Source organism: Numenius arquata, chromosome 10 (genome assembly GCF_964106895.1).
Source record: "Numenius arquata chromosome 10, bNumArq3.hap1.1, whole genome shotgun sequence".
NCBI lineage: Eukaryota > Metazoa > Chordata > Aves > Charadriiformes > Scolopacidae > Numenius > Numenius arquata.
Window position 1 is genome coordinate 41,644,938 of NC_133585.1, and position 17,911 is coordinate 41,662,848.

At 38.8% G+C, this 17,911-nt stretch overlaps 1 protein-coding gene across 2 annotated transcripts in view; it reads right to left on the reverse strand.

The window, feature by feature from the left end:
* Positions 1 to 17,911, reverse strand: part of SMIM14 (small integral membrane protein 14) — a 42,265-nt gene that overhangs the window by 14,664 nt on the left and 9,690 nt on the right. For both annotated transcript variants that reach the window (XM_074154569.1, XM_074154570.1), the window contains one exon: positions 11,813 to 11,923. In XM_074154569.1, the coding sequence (XP_074010670.1) occupies positions 11,813 to 11,887 (75 nt within the window). In that variant the 5' untranslated portion in view covers positions 11,888 to 11,923. The remainder of the gene's footprint in view (positions 1 to 11,812; positions 11,924 to 17,911) is intronic.

A 17,911-nucleotide genomic window follows, 5' to 3' on the forward strand; every position in this document is an offset into this window, starting at 1 on the left:
TGTGGTCACTCTATTAGTCAACAGGGGAGAAGTGATTCTGGCACATGTATGAAATGCTTACGCAAGTTGAATGGCTGGGAAAGGTAATGCCTTTTGATGAAACAAGAACGTTCCTTCTACCAATTAGCTCTCTCTTGACAGCTACACCCTTAAGGGACATAGCAACTGTTGGAAAAAAATTGAACGTGAGACATTTCAATCACCAGCTAATTGAAAAAAAGCAATTATCAGGGACTCGAAATAAACTGTCCTTTGTACTCAGATTTTGGAGGGGGTATTTGGATGAAAGTTTGTGGAATAGTAGTAAAAAGTGGAAGCAGACTTTCCCTCTTTCCAACAAAACCCTCAAAAAGAGTTTTCAAACACACTCGATGTTTTTCAGGCTGGGAACACTACAGAGTTGATGAAAAAAATCTAAATAGAGAAGTAATTCTTACAGCACATTAACCTGTACATACTTAAAGGCAATATTATTAATGATGGGTTTGGTTTTACTCATATTTCAGAGATCTTTGTGTTGTCAAAAATGTGAATTTAGTGGAAGATTAATAGTTGACTAGCCAATCTGACACCTGCTAAAGTCAGGAACAGCTTTTTCATGTTTTTCAGTATATTCTGGAACAGGCCCTTAAAAAGAACACTGAAATTGAGTGACTGAAACATCAGGGCTTATTCAACAAAAGGACAGAGTGAAAAATGATACAAACCTAAATATTTATAGAAATTATTATTTTCTTCTATTTAAATGAAGAGGATTATAGCTGAATTTTAACATTCTGTGTGCAGTTTGTCATCCAAATCCAATAAATGGCTTAATGCACGTGAGCCAAAAAATGAACTAATTTATCTTTTATTGTCCAAAATGAAGTAAACACAAATTGTAAACAGCACTTAGCTGTAAACAGCTAAAAGGGAGCTAAAAAGGCTCAAAATTATCAGTTTTAATGCTGTGCAAACTTGCAGGCAATATAAGCAAAAAAACCTAATTATAAATGCACATTATTTAAAATACAACTATGAACTTTAATTCACTACAAGTACATTTAAAAACATGGATAGCTTAAGTTAAAATAATTTAAATTAATAATCCGCACACCACAAGAACTCTTGGTCAATATGAGTATTTGGTTGCTATGAAGTCCCTCATAAATTCTTGGAATTGGGATGCACCAGTGGCTGAATTATAGCAAATCAGTGTCCACTTACTGGTATATTTTGAATGTAAACCCAACACAATGTTAAGAAAAAAAGAAATAGAGTTACTTCTAGTGGAAAGAGAGAATCCGGCTTTTCCTCACTCTTTCCCCGTGGCACTTAAATTTAGCATTGCAAAAATAAAAAGAGCACATTTAAAATGGCTCCCCGTTCAAATTTGAAATAGCTCTTCCTTTCTTTCTTTTTTGTTTGTTTTCCAAAACACACAGCTTTTAGCCCCAGTTCACACTAACACAACAGTGTTTAGATCCTGCTCCTTTGACACTATACATAAAGTACACTTTTAACATGCCATCTTGTGGATCAACAGCATCTGCCCTGAAACCTGCCTGTGTCCTGCTGCTGCTCCTACAACAGGCGCCATGTTCCAAGAGGAGTCTGCAGAGTTTTGAGCAATGAGAGCCACTGCTTTTCACAATCCCCAGCTGTCAACAAAACGTGGATGGTCATAGCAAAGGGACACCGCTATCTGCCTCTGGAAATTTTCTTGTGAAGTCACTATATTAAGTCAAGTCTCTATTTTTTCATGTGCAAACCTACTATGGGCACGCAAACATGCCACTGTGTGGTGAGAGCAGGGTGGGAACCTTTACTGCCTGTTGGCTGCTCCACAGAATCCCTGAAGACCCAGTGAAATAGTAAGCCCAGTGAAACAGCTTCACCTAACTAAACAGAGAACTTGTTTTTTCCAGTACAGTGACCTCAGCCACTGGGATGATTTCAGTCTTCCCATGAAAGAAGTGAGGCTACTTTGCATTTACTGCTCGTGACAGATAGCTACTGTGGAGAAGAAAAGTCAGACTTCTGCCTACCTTCACAGTAACTTGTTCTTGTGTCAATTCCCTTGCTTCCCCTTCAGACGAGTTCTCTGAAACTCTTCAGATGAGTTTTCAGAATTTGCTACTCCAGAATTCAACAGGCCCACAAACCCTGTGACTGGTCCTGCAATCTCTGCTCAGATACAATTTTTTTTTTTTTAAATTAAAGTCAATAGCATCTTGCCTGAAAAAAGATTAAGAGTTCCTACCCAGTACGAACACTTTTTCTTTTTAAGAGTTAAGTGTATTATGTAAGAGTTAAAAAAAAAAAAAGACGACACCTACAAATATCAGGAAGATAGCAATGATCAGACAACTCACCCGTTTGCCACTTTTCAGAAGAAATGATGGCATAATCCCTGTCTGAAAGCACTTTCCAACTCCAGAAATGATGCAACCAAGAGGTAACAAAACAAGAAAAACAGGACTAGTGGCAGGAACACAGTGCGATAATTGATGAAATCTAGTATGAATGGCAGATGAGATTGAAGTAAATTATTCATGTAGGAATAATTAAAATAATTGCCTTTTAGAGTAACTTTTGAGACAGCTCAAAGCTGAAATAAGTCCTTGGAAAAGACATGAATGAAAAATTAGCAAGTTCATGAACCAGGCCAGGAAAAGATCTCCATACAAAAAAATGTGATGGAAGAAAGGCCAGAGAGATGTGTGAAAGAAACAGATAAATTAGGTACAAAGATAAGAGAGCAGAAATGGATGGTGGCAATGAAAAGAAAAGGATAGATAAGTAGGCAAGCAAGGACAAATAACTAACTTGATACAGTCATTTATCCCACAAATAAAAGTAAATTTAAAATGGAATCATAAAGACTGTTGATAGAAAATTTTATGCGATAACAAGGGCCCTTGTGAAAATACTTTTTTGCACTTTAGACCAGTTGTAAGCTCGGCTTTTTCTCTCCAATGATGCCAGAAGATGACAACACCATGGCATCCTCCCGGCTGCGTTCTCATGCTTCTGGGTAATGAAATCACTATTTAAGCATTGTTGGCAGCCACGTCTTTTCTGTCCAAAGTATATAAATGATTTAGTAAACAATGTGATAAATAAATTGCTATGGTAGGATAGGCCAGCCCTGAATACAAGCCAGGTTGCAAATTGAATTGTAGCATTATCCGCAGAGTTCAGATTTAAAGATGCAAAAAAAAGACACCTACATGCATTATTCTGCTACAAGCTGGCCAAGAGAACTAAAAGAAAAATAAGGGGAAAAGAAGGGCATACTGATGGAATTGAATTGTCTCTTAAACTACATTAGCTTCTCTTAGAGGAAAAAACAAGGGAAAAGGGAACATTCCCTTCCCCATTCCTACATTTTCTATTAGCACATGCAGAACTAAAATAAAATAAATGGTCGTTCATACGAGGACAGAACAACAGTCTGCAATAAAAATATGAAGTTTGGCCCTGTGAGGTGACAAGTAATTTTCTCTCCCATGGCAAATGAGAGAGGATAGTTGATACTTTTCCGAATAATATTCCTAGATTACAAAGCTATTCTTAAGACCCAGAATCATCAGCCAGTTATGACAGAGGGAGAACATTACTTTCATACTGAAAGATGAAATTTTATGGAGGAAGGTGCAGCAGATAAACAAGTCAGAGGGATCACTGCAAACAGGAGCCCTGATTCGGTCAAGAACTCATTATTGCCTTTATTCCTTCTTTTCTCCTGGGATTGCTTTTTCACATTGGCGTCACATAGATCCCCCTTTTCCACACTCCACTCCTTCCCTCACTTTCCTACAATTGCATGACTTCTATCCTTACTTAATTTTATAATTTTGCTGGCCTTGAGGACCTGGGATATCATTGACATCCTACTTTTAGTGAATGCAAAGCAGAATGAATTAGCAGAACAGGGAGAGTCAAGGAAAAGAAGATGAAGCAGTGTGATAGTCAAGATCATTGCAAGGAGCTCGCAGCACCTCTGACTACGTGAAATACTAGACAATGGATGAGATAGAACATTACAAAACAGAACTACAGAACTACAGAACAGAATTACATCTGAAAACATTCACGAACCACATACACGGATCTCCCAAGAATCCCAAGAGGGCATTAGCAACCATATCTAAAATACAGAAGCAGAATGCACATGGGTTTTTTGACCAAACATTTGAGTATCTTCTGCAAAATGATGCATATTAGCAAATGAAAAGGGTACTCCCACGTAGACAGCCTTGAGGAAAAGGCTTAGAACTAGGAGTTCCAACAGATAAGAACAGTTTGCTCTAAGTGTTGATTACATCCACATGTGGCCTGAGAGAAAAAGCACAATTTTCTCCTTTTTCCTCAAATGAGACAGCTATAACACAGCTCTGAGCACCAAACACAGTTCAGCCATTCATAATACAGGTTATAGCTATTAATTACTTCTGGAATATCAAGCTGACAGAATTTTCAATGCATAATTTTCTACACTGCTTGCAATTCTGTCACACTATGCATGCTTTGAGGCGGTCATGAGGCGTGACTGAAATACTATTATCTTTTATACATATATATATATATATACACACACTGGTTAAGAAGCAGCAGTTTCCAGAGCACTACAAAGCTCAGGAATGGGAAATGCAAAGAATGACAGGCACCTTCAACCTTCAGTTAAGTCCTGATACCTAACCCCTTATATGAAAAAATGGTCTCCATGGGACATAGACCCGAGTGGACACCATTTTTCATGGCTTTTTTTCTTTTTTTTTTAACATTCATTTACCTGTCTAGGAAATAGTCTCCATTTATACTGCTTGATCTAGAACTAGTTTCTAGGTTAAAGACCATTAGCAGTGCATGAGTTCTGTGATAAAGTTTTGGGGCCTTAACTTGTGGAACACCAGCACCCTGAGAACCCAGTGGAGGTAGGGAACTGGAAGTCAGTGGAGCGAGAGTGCTCAGGCACAGGCTCACACCCTGCCACTCCAACCTTGAGTTTTATTGTTTTGGCTCAGTGCCTCAGGAGGTTCATCAAGTCTTTTCCTCTGCATCTCAGAAGGATGGTACCTTCTCTGTCCTAATAAGCAACCTAAGGTTCAGCTGTTGGGAAAGGTCCTTTTTGAACCAGCTTGAACACCAAGAAATTGGGAATTGAAGTAGTAGGTCTATTTCCTGCTCTTGGGGTGGTTGACTAAGAAGGGCTATAGACTAGAAGCAGTAGCAACTGCTATTAAAAAAAAAAAATAATTAGAAGGCAAATGCTGCGGAATATGTGTAAGAAGTCTCCAGGGCAACCTCCGTATTTAGAAGGTCACTTGAAATTATCACGTCTTTGGTATAGTTCTGCTGTGCTTTCAGTAGAAGGCCACGCCAGTCGAGTAACTCACTTTTGCTGGTTGCCTGAGGGACTATTTAACTCGGGCTTAGCTGTGCTGACATCTTGAGAGGTTTTCAACCATTTGCAGCACACAACGCAGATCTATTTTAGTCATCTGTGTTTATTCTGTGCTGTTTGCACAAGGTCTCCCTCAGCCAAGATTCGTGGCTATGCTGGATACTATTTCAGACTATGCCAGTTTATATGCCAGTAAGACTCTAAAATGACCTGGCCAAGAGAATTATGTGGAAACTTGGTTGACAAGAGAGAGTTTGAATGAAATGTGTTGAAATAGTTTAAGAATTCGCAACTTTTGCTATAAAAATCTAGTCAAACCTCAAAATGCAAGGGAGATTAAAATAAAGAACGATTTGCTTTGTATTCCCCAGAGTTTTTGAGACATTCAAGCCTTCTGGTATAGGAACATAACTAGACATGGGCCATTACTTTGCAATTAGCTACAGAAGAACAAAACACAAGGTTGTAATTCCCACAGAGGTATGTAAGGCCATCAAATCTCTACAGTACAGCTGCTGGCAGTTCATCAAAATGGATCCTTATGTATTACAGAATTAGAATTGTTTTGGGCTAAAGAACATATTGTTCATTTTCATAGAAACTAGTATGAGAGAATTCTAAAGTCACGCTTTCTGTAAAGCAAATAACACTGTACCAGAAGGGAAAAAAAAAAAAAAAAAAAAAGTATGTTTACATCATGCAAAGTTACGTGTGTTACTGGCTTGCTTTGACATTTCTAGCCCCTCTAAATAGTCATACACAGGTCTCAGGCTTCATGGAAGATGCTCTACGTGTAATTATCTCCCGCCACCACATACACTGTGTTTTCAGTCTAGTTTCAGACTTGAACTGAGCCTTGGCCTAAGATACTCCATGAATCAGCCATGCTTACTCAGAGAGCATCAAAGTCTGGAGCAGTAACACAGTGCAATCAGATTTATTTTACAGAAAAAGTGGGGACAAAAAGGGAAATAAAAAGGTTTAAATGCAACTTCATTCTTATCCAGAGATTTGCTATCTTCTACCACAACTAAGACAGGAACCATTTCCTCTGGATACCACAGAATGTCCTTCACCATGAGTCTTTCAAACAACTAGCCCCTTGTCTGACAGAGTCCCCCCCATTAAAGTACTTGATGTTGTTTGTTGTTCTTCATTCTTGAACTTTGGCTCTTCTCGTCAAAATAAATTCTGCAGATGGAGGAGATAAAGCCATACAAGCTAACAGATCTGTCATTGTCTTTAAACAACTCTTGTCTATCTGCACAGGATGGAAAGTCTTGTGATGTTTTTCTTCTATGCTTACTTCCTCTTATGAAAGTTCCCAATTATCTGCCATAGCCACAGAGTAAATAGTGAGCCCAATATACAATAGTCAAATTGTTACACAACACCACCAAAGCATAACAGATGTTGCCGTGGGTATTACATACAAGCAATGATATTTATGAAGTCACAGCCAAAGACTTTAGATTTCAATTCTTTCCTAGGAATATTTGGAAATCATAATATTTGCTTATTAGTTACAGTGGTACTTGCTTATTAGTTACAGTGGCCATACTACATGTGAAATTTTCATATTTTGATACCAAGGAGAACCCTGAAAAACCCACTTCAGGAAAATAATAGAACATTAAGCATAAGAGAATTCAATGCCATTGAAGTATGTATATATAGGTTATAAGAACTGTGGGTATGAGTAGTATCTCCCAGTTAACGTAATAAGCAGCAAAAAAAATCTTTTAAAAATATCATGTTCATTAAAGATGTACAGTCCACTGTCTATAAAATCTTCATGGTATTATGAATTAAGAAGCAAAAAAATAAAATAAACCCCTGCTTAGTCAAGCAAAATGAAGAACAGAAAAATAATCAAGCCAGGTTGCTCAGTACGAGTTAGGCTTTTTAAAAACAAAGAGCTTTCTTGTTTGTAATTTTCTGTGGTGTTGCTAATAGCAGAGAGGAAGAAGAGTTTAAATGACAATAGCTTTTTTTTTCATTGTGTAAGCATTAATTGCACTTACAAGATGATTTGAAGTCTGCTTTTCAAGTAGAGATTTAAACTATATGCTATATATAAGAAGTAGAATGTATTCATCCACAAATTATACTTTGAACACCAAATAGATTTTCTAAGAATTTAAAAGCAAACACATCAATTAAATTAGAAATTAAAAGCAACACTTTGGGAATTAAAACAAGAACTTCAGGTTGTAGCATCAGACTTTTTGACCTCCCTCTGACCTTGGTGTAGCAGCGTCATTCAAATTTCCCATACAGTTAACTCTAACAGGAATCCTGTGGATTGAAAATGTATTTTTAACTCTACCTGTAATAGTCGTAATTGAATACATCATGCCTTCTTCATTAGCAGAAGCCTTAATCAGTGTGGTTCTATATAGGTATAAACAAGTTAGTCTGTAAAAATTAGTTTCCTTTAACCCAAATGCAAGTTATTAATGTCTATATCAATCATGGTTTTTTTTCCACAATGTCATTACTGACAAAAAAAAAAAGCACATCTCCACACTTGGGCATCTCTCTATAATTGCATTGTTATTCTGTTAAATTTGATCTTAACTCCGAGCTTCTGGATTTACAATGCTCAGCCCAGAGAGAATTACAACCACCTTGTTATACAATTTGCTCCCAAATCCTGACAAGTACTCCCAGCTGTACTGGTGTGGTTTCTATCTAGGTTAAAAAGAATCAACAACTAAATAGGTATAGGGAACCATTCTGCGTATACAGCACGTTTGGATATTTTTCACACCACCAAACTGAACAACTATGGATTGCCCAGCTTTCTTGTATCACAGTGGTTTTGGAGTGAAGGTTTTGAGGATCCAACTTTTAGATATAGTGGGCACCCAGTCTCCACTGACACTTGTGGGGTTCAGCAACTTTGAGAACCAATGTCCAAGGGTTCCTTTTAAAGCAAATAGTAAAATTCCTCTTTGCTTATGTTGTGTAAGATTGAGTGACAAAACAGCAGCTTAGAAAGGAAACTCTTATTGAAGCATAGAAGTTACAGATGTAATAATGAAGGTTTAGTAAGTCTCCTGCTATAATCACGCAACAGGTTACTTGAGGATAGTCTGGCTGCCGACTGAGACTTTTGAGACTTTTCCTTTCTAGATTCTGCTGAATTACCCCTGCTAGTGATTTGCTCTTATAAATATTTAGGAGTGTCTGGTTTCCTTTTTAGTATAGATGAAATCTGGCATTTCCCCCTTACTCCTCACAGTTTCCAGTGCTAACTGGCATGGCCTTTTTGGAAGCCGGGCACTGAGCAATAAACTCCATTCCTGCAGCTACACAGGAACACCATTAGAATAGCCTTGGTGACTGCCCAAGAGGGTGCACCTACAATGTTCTCTGCTTGCATTCACAATGCAGGAACTGGTGTGCCTCCAGATGATACCTTTACACCCACCTTACGCTGCATGGAGCAGCCCAGTAACAAAATCTCACAGACCTTTGTGGCACTTCTGACTTTGGACACAACTCACCTACATTGTTCATACCTAGATTCCTCCAGCCACAATACAAAGAGAACCGGCTGACTGATGCCATTGCCTGTCAGTATCTTCTAGCAAAAAATGAAAAGATACAAACTGCTGAATGGGTGTCGAAAGTCTGAACCATATTGATTCAGATTTGCATCTGACAAAGCTCAGATGACAGAACAGCCAACGTGCATCCTCCTTTCTCCCTCCCAACTATCTGATGCTTGGTCCTGGGGGTTCCTTTGTCACCACTGTAGCATGTGTCCGGAAGCCTCAAGGTCCAGAATCAACACAGCTGTGGGATATGGCACAAATGTGATGTTGAGGACAAGAGGAAAATCCTTCTTGGGAAAGAAAATGCGTATGAGCATCCATATTGGAATATCAGGGAGAGCTCAGAATATTTTAAAATTGTGCCTTTAACTGGGAAGCATGAACTGGGATGGCTGGGCCCTGCAATAAAGGCTCCACAGAAGCCTCAATTTTCTACGCCCTTGTGCCAACAGCATTGACCTTTAAACAGTGCATAAGTAGACTGAGGGATGCGACTACACCCCTGTACTCAGCACTTTAAACCTGTATCTGGAATGCTGCATCCAGTCTCAGGCTCCCCTACACAAGACATATTTACAGACTGAAGTGAATTCAGCAGAGGGTCACCAGGGGCTGTGGCGACCTTATAAGTGAGAGGCTGAGGGAGCTGGGCTTGTTCAGCCCAAAGAAGAGATAGTTATGGGTGGATCTAACAGCAGCCCCCCAGTACTTACAAGGAGGTTACTGAGAAGAGGATAGAGACAGGGTCTTCACAGCGCTGTATGGCAGACGGTACGATACATTCAACTAAAACAGTGGATGGAAAAAAATTCTCTACCACAATGACTGTCAAGCACTGAAGCAGGTTGCCCTAAGAGACTGTGGAATTGCTATCCTTGAAGGTTTTCAAGACTCAGCTGGAATAAAAGCCCTGAATGACCTGGTCTGAATTCACTGTTGACCCTGCTTTGAGCAGGAGGTCGGCCTAGATGACCTCCTGAAATACCTTCCATCCTGAACAATTCTGAAAACACCAGCAAATGGGCACACAGCCCTTTCATTTCTTGCACCTCCATCCCCCACACAAGCCTGTTGCCTGTTCAGCAACAAGACAGTGAGTCAACCTCTAATGACTTGTGCGACTCAACAGAGCACTGGCTGCACCACGCTTGGGAATGACCAAAGGAAAGCGATGCCAGGCCCATAAAGCACATGGAATTGGCTAAGCAGACACGCTCTACTTGTCTAGTGTCATTTTGGACTTTGGTGCAGCTGGCCACTACACAGATCTGGGCTGTTTGGCAACTCCGACTTTGATGCTTAGCCCAAGGGTCTCGTGGTCTGTGAAATAAGAAGTGCTTGTCATTTCCTCTTGTTCTCATGGGGGATTGTTTTGCCTTCTGGCGCAGCCACTGATGTAGCCCTACCACCGAGAGAGCCTGGTCTGGGGTGTTTTGGCTCCCATTGTGGCCTGTGTGTTTTTGAGGAGGGATTCTGTGTGCACAGGCCCAGGGGCACAATGTGAGAACCCAAGGGCGCAGGTTCTGCAGTACTGCGTTATGGACATGGGTGGTGAAATCTGCTTACTCTGAGCAGAGTAGTTCTGGAAAATGGGGTCATCCAAGCTCCTTGAGAGCACACACAGGTATGGCATCTGCATGGCTTTTAGGTTATTCCCCAGCATTTCAGATGAGAGAGTGTACCAATGCACTCCAAGCCAAGAAAGTGTGGACACTCAGGATTTTATGTTGAGGGTGAAGCAGGGCTACATTAGTGCAACCCACACATTTGCAAGAACAAGCTATATATAGTTCTTGCAAAGTGCTGTTCAAAACAAGTTTGTTCTTTTGTGGATGTATGCACGTGGAAGTGGTTTTATTTTAAGGGCAATCAAACAAATTGATTCCTTATTCCCAGGCAGACATTATTTGGGGACTTACACATTAGACCTACTCTTATCACAGGCTAGTGGATGCCACATTTTCCTGATAACCTTCCTAAAATACTGAAAAATAATCTCCTGAAGAAGGGCCTGATCTTAGAGAGGATGCTCTTCACACATCCTGCCTTCAGCAGTTGACGTATTCAGTAACTTAAAAGGAAATTAATTTAGACCCTAAGAAAGAAAATGATACAAAACCAAATTTATGAAAATCAAAGGGAAGTACATCAAATGAAGCTGATGTACAATGTAATCTTAAAAAACAGTTTAACCAAATTAGAGTTGTAATCAAGTTCACCTAATTGCTCACAGTTCACAATTGTTAGTGTTATTTTTAAAAATATATACTTTTACTTGGGAAAAAAAATAGCACTTTGTAACTTTTTCTTCAATGGATAGTGAACAAAATTCCATACAGAAGCAACGAATCCTTGCTATTTTACAGGTCACAGTTACAGCAACGTAAAATAACTTGTTTGAAGTTGCTCAACCATATCAATGACATAGCAAGAAACAGAACTCAGAACTCAAAAATCACTGGATTCTCAACTTCAGAATTTTTTAAAGGTTAGTTTTAAAAAATGTAGACATTGTTATCTTTCCATATGAGCACGTGGACCTTCATATGTGTGGTATCACTTTGAACTCAAAGAGTTTGCAGAGTAGCTTCTTCTGGTTTAAGGGCACTAAAGAAAGGGCTACAAAGAAACACTTCAATAGAAACACTGTCGATGCTGTCAAAATGCAGCCCTGGGAAACAAACGGAAAGCTATCGTTTGTATTAACTATTCAAAAGCTCATCAGAAAGTCAGATACACAGACTCTAACTGTACACGGAAATGAATAAGCAGAATCAAAAGCATCAGTAATTGCAAATCTGCATGAGTTGAAGTAATGTCTGAATAACCACCCTTCCAAATATCTTCATGTTATCCTTACCAGATTAATCAGTCTTCTCATTGCATGTTCATGTGAGCAAATGCATTCACAAGGATCAAATCCACCTTCTGCCATGGTTCTCTGGATAAACCTGAACTTGTCTGTGAACACCTAAGAAGAATAAGAATAAAAAGGACAATGAACTCTTTTTCAGCTGACCTTATTTTCCAGAGACTCACACATCACGTTTCAGTTCATTTAATGCCAGGGTGAAAAAGCAAAACAAAGCAGGGTAATCCTATTATTCCTTTGGCAGCATGAATGAAGAAGCCTGGTATGTACAGTCACATTTTGATGTTGCTGAAAGCAGTGCCTCACACAGGCTTCCTTAGAGAGCAAAATAATTTTTTTGCAAGAATTTGTGTGTCTCCCCTGGGTTTTCCCACATACCACTGTGAAATACATCCTAACAAACAAGAACCACAAAGATTAAATTCTGGTCTCTCGTCTGCATAGTGGGACTCTTAACTGTATGAATACAATTTGAAAAGTCAGGGGAACTTGTACTCCTAAACCCCTAACAAACTGCTGGCATTCTCCCTCTGGATCAATGTACTGGAAAATAATTTAAAACATGGTAACTTCTTTGCTACAGGGAGTAACAATCATCCTTATTGTATAATGAAAGCAAGCAGCAGGGGTGCAAAAGTGGATATACTTGGAAGCACTTTAAAAATGGAGCCACACACACTAATTTTAGATCAAAGAAATAGGTCATTCACTTAGCAATACTGAAAGTTCAAAGGAGCTGAAACGGACATAGTGGGGAATCAATTCCAGGTTATTCACCTGCTAAAACCATTTACACCAGACATGTCAAGCATCTCTTTACTATTTACCAATAGCTTTCCCAGTGACTTAATTGATGGTCAAATAGGGTAGCAGATTGCAAGCCATTTCTACCCTGGTGGACAAATCAGGGATTGATTTCTCTCAAATGAGCACTCTTACGATGTATTAGATCAGCTCTGCATAATGATACTTGCAAAATATTTTTGTTAACTTGGCATCAATAAAGCCGGATTCAGATTGTGTTTGTGTTGCATGCGCTGGGGCCCTAGTGTCAGATAACTGGCAAGCCTAACAAATGCAGCAGCACAGAGCAGATACATCCTCTCAATTTCCTAAAACAAGTACTTTATGAAGGTGCCAGCCATTTGGCAAGGGTGTGCTGAATCAACAGATGTGCCCTGCAGTCATCACCTATAAAAACTTACAGCCTTGATCACACATAAGCATTTTAATGTTTTAACCTCACTAGGAGAAAGAGGAATAAACCATATGGCTTTAAGATATCTTCACTCAACAGTACGTATCACCACAATAGTTCTTCCCTCTTGGGGGAAGAAAGAGAAGGAAAAAAGAAAGCGCATTTCAGGAGTCCTTCCTCTGTCAATGCCTACCACTCTTCTTTATTATCCTCTGCCACAGTGGAGAGAGCCAGACAGTAAAAGAAGGTAAGAGATATCTGTATGTTTATTATGGAGTCTGAGCATCAGTGCCCTTAATCTGCTAGGGTCTCCACTTCTTTAAAAAAAAATTAAAACTGAAGAAAACCAAACAAAAAAATATTGAAGGAGTAGAGGAAAAGCCTTTTTGCCTAGACACTAATAAAAAGTAACTAGGCAATGCACTGAGAAGACAGAAAATGACTTGGTTATGCAGTATAGAAGTACCTTTTGCATAGAAAAAAAAAAAACTTGAATACTGAGTTCTTCAATGAAGAGGTGATCAAGAACCAATGACTGGAAGCAGTAATCAACCAAATTCAAACGGGAAGCAAGGCCTAGTTTTTCACCATTAGAATAACTGACCAGTGCAACAAACTGCCAAAGAAGGGGTGAATTTCCCATCTCTCAATGACTTCAGATGTGCTTCAGCCACATACAGGTGACTGAGTAAAGTACAGAAGCACACAAGCTTATATATAATTTTCTCCAATAAACAGGAGATCAGAGCAGATGATCTAATGGTTCTTTCTGAGAGTTAATTATAAAGTTACTACACTAACTTTTATGAAATTATCTCAGAACTGCACAACAGCAACAGAAGACTTCTTTTTATCTACATGAGCTCCCTGGATGACACGCCACGTCAACCTTTCTAAAACACAAGGAACAGGTAAAAGCACTGATTGCGAAATAGTGCAAAATGGTTTCTCTGGACATAATGCCAACATCCAAAGGAAGGCATTTGAACCACTAACATTGCAAAACAATATTTAATTGTAACTTGAAAGAAATTAGGAGTCAGCAACACACAGTAATGTCACAGCAATAAATAGAGGAGTGTTAATCTATATATGACTACAAGAAATCAAAACATCAGACAAAAGTCATCACCAATGAAACAAGACTAACATTCTTTGTAGAGTATACAACTGAAAAAGATTAGACAATAAATGGGGAAGATTAATCTGTCATGTAACATCATGAATTTAAGTGAAGGTGCGCTAGAAGGAATTTACCCCAAGGCATTTGAATTGTACATGAAGAATTACCTTAATGAGCTAAAATAAAGCAGAACACATGTCACCATGTAAAATGTCATCCAAGCTTTCAACAAAAGATCCCTTACAAGCTTTCTCACCTTCACATGATGCTGAAAGGAATCATCCTTTATCTTTCCTTCCTCCAAGCCTATAACAAGCTCTTTCATCAGCAAAGGACCAAAGACAGACCACCTATTTTAGGAACAGTACTAGGTTTTTCCTCTGATAAAAATGCTAAACTTGGGGTATTTCATTATTTTAAAAACAAGTGCAGGTAACTAATTCCCCTTTATGCATTTTTTTTTTTTGCTGGGCACTGGAGGAAACAGATTTTGTATGTGGCTGACCAGTTATAAAGAAGAGAGAATCGCTCTACACTATATCATGATTTTCACTTGTAAAATGACACTTATATCTCTATTCCTCATTAAAACATTTTTGGCTTAATAATTGTATTATTTGTAACACACTTTGAATGCATAAAGTACTAAATACCAAATAAGCTTTGTAATCAGATCCTGAAGTTTATTAATGTTTTGTGAGCCTGTGTAAGATTTGGTAATAAAAGACTAGTATATATCATGGAGCAGGATTCCTTGGCTCCACTGCAGGCTCTTAGGCAGCCCGTTCATATCAAAATCCTGTTCCAGAATTGCAGTGTGCTTCCTGCCTCCCTCCCGGTACTTGCAATTGTCTGATCTCACGTCAGGGGCTAACTTGTTCTGCCCAGCTCTGACCTCTTCGCTGTGAGTCACACCAGCCCTCCACCTTTTGCAAATACAGTTCTCCTACATACAATCTATCACAGAGAAAGGGAGGATGGGCTCCATTCTTTTCCTCATGACCTGGAGAAAGGAAAAAAAAGCTTGTAGTTATGTTCTATTTTACTTTACTTATTTTTCTGTATGTTTTCCTGTTTATCGTTACCTTCTTTTTCTTGGAATTTATAGAGTAACTGGTAAGACCATAGTAAGCGGTAATGCTATGACGTCAAATACCTCCAAGTACTCTGAAAGAGTTACTTTTACTCTACGTCAAATGACTGTATTTTGGTTTGGCCATATTACTGCTAGCACAGTATTTAATTCACAGGGTTTACAAACAGGTGGAAGATACATTTGGTAAATATGCCAAAGCTCTCACTGATAACTGCTGAGAAGGTATATATTATGGCCTCTAGACTAAGAAAACTGATAGCGAGCATAATAACAGAGAGAAGTAGTAAGCGTGGACAAATATGTACCATCAAAGAGACAGTATGAGCTTTCCAGTGTAAGGAGGCCCACAGAGGCAATCTTAAAAAGTACTACTGATATTAAAATACTGTAGTCAGAGCCAGAATTACTGTAATTTTGGAGCAAAGTGAAGGATGATCTCTGATGATTTAAGACAAAAATAAAAGCCCACGATTACCTTTTGACTTGAGCATCTATTTGAAATTGTAGGTAATGAAGCCATATTGAAAAATATTTCTAGTCTCTCATGATTTAAAAACTAGCATTCTCAGTTATAGTAATTATTGTAAATTGTTTCTTCTTTTATTATCTTCCCCAATCCCAGCCCTACAGCTGTGTATTATATTTTATACATCCCACTATCAAAAAAAAGCAATCTTTATTGCTACAATCTGATTCGTTTTTTGTACCTGGAGACCCTTGTGTATTTTAAATTATTGCAATGACTATACATTATTTCCCAACTCAGCAACACCTCTCCTGTGTAAATAGCATGCAGCTGGTGAGCTCTAGGAGAGAGAAATTATACGCTGACTCTCTCAACCCTAATCATTACAAAACTGAGGTCCTTTCTAGCATGAAGGCAAACAAGTTTTGTCAATTCTCCATGTGCTGGATGCCCTCCAATGTGACTCCAATAAAATGCTGATTAACAAGATCGTCAAAGTGCACATATTGGTGATCTCTGCTCCTTGGTATAAAGGAGTGTGTAAAAATATTTATAATCCTAGTATTCAAAAAACCACTCACTCTGTATGATACATAAATCAGAGTCACTGCAGATTTATCATGGACTAAACCTGGCATCTTCAGCATCAAAACTCTAAGCCCATTAATTCTTAACTTTCCTGGTTCCAGACACTTTTAAAATGTAGACTGTCACACACGATACATACAAAGGCTGAAGATTTCCTCTGCTAAGAACTATTTTTGCTGTGTTGCTATTTTCTTGGAGATTGAAGGTAAGAAATCCTTGGGAGCAAAATACCTCACAGTACAGCAGACAAGTAACAGAATCTTTCCACATTACTTTAAAGAGAAACAAAACCCTATTCAGCTCCTTGTTAATGTTTTTCAGCCAACTGCAATAACTCAAAGCACAATCATCAAATATCTCTAACAAGCCACAAAGTTAATTTTGCTTCTGAGTTCAGTTTGAGAGAAGTGTGGCAGAACAAATGAAAATACGTATAAAATTTAAAATAAAAACGTAGGAAGAAAGCAAATGACTTGTTATGCCTCTGCAGGCATTCTGAGAAATGATAAAGGGCTAAAATAGCAAGAGCCATACACAAAGCATGAACAACTCCCTGCATCAAAGATAAAATGTTCACTTTTATCTTACTGTCAGAGGCAGAAACCTTGTCTCCTATACTGTTTCACAATCTCCTAAAGGATCTAGGTTTCCATAAAAAGGATTTGTTCTCCTGCCTTTTTACCTGCACCTAAGCCATCTTAGTATCCATGTTTTCTTACAATGCTTGACCCTTTCTGTAATTATTTTCTTCACAGCATGCCCCAAGTTTGGTTCTTCTGTATCATCTTACCCGTCTCCAAATGACCTCTTCTAGCATGTAAGACATCATGTGTACGTTGGCCTTGTGTAGCATAAAACCCTTGCAATCCTGCACATGAAGTCCTGTCCCAGAGAAACCACCAGGCACAGAGGCTGTGTGACCATACCACCCATTAACCCATGAGGTGAAAATTTGTTGCAGTTAAACCCAGAAGAGATTATTGTGATCAGCTCCTCATAAAGCTCCTGATCATTGCTTTATAGGACTCTTTCTTCTCCTCCTTGGTCACTGTGTCCTCCTGGGGTACCATCAGCACTCCGGGGGCAACTGGCACCTCAGCTGAATCATTACCGGGCACTTCAAAATGCCTCTGGTACAAGTGGTTACTCCGAAATCCGTTTCTGATCCTGCCTCTTCTAGGGACTGGACTCACTGAACCCTGCTTAGTCACACAAAGTCCAATTCAGCATCAATTAAGCATACATATAGAATTAGAATAATAGATAAAGGTATCTTCAGTAGGGCAATATTGCTTACCAGTCACCAACCAACCAAGGGGAGCCTAAACATTCAAATCCAGTGAATCCCAGCCAAACTCAGATTTTTCTGTCTTTGTTATATAACGCATTTTCCTGTTGATTTCCATCTTCTACAATATTTGTACTTCATGCACATCCACCCTCCCACAGACTCCTGTGTGTTTTGTTAGTCTTTTGATGAACTACCTACATCCAACTCACTAGTCTGTCATTTAACTTCTTATTATTTCAGTTATACAGCTAAACTTTGTAAGTAAGACAGGCCAGGGAATTTTATCCATTAATTTCTGCTTCAGGGTTCTCTTCAGACTGGGTTA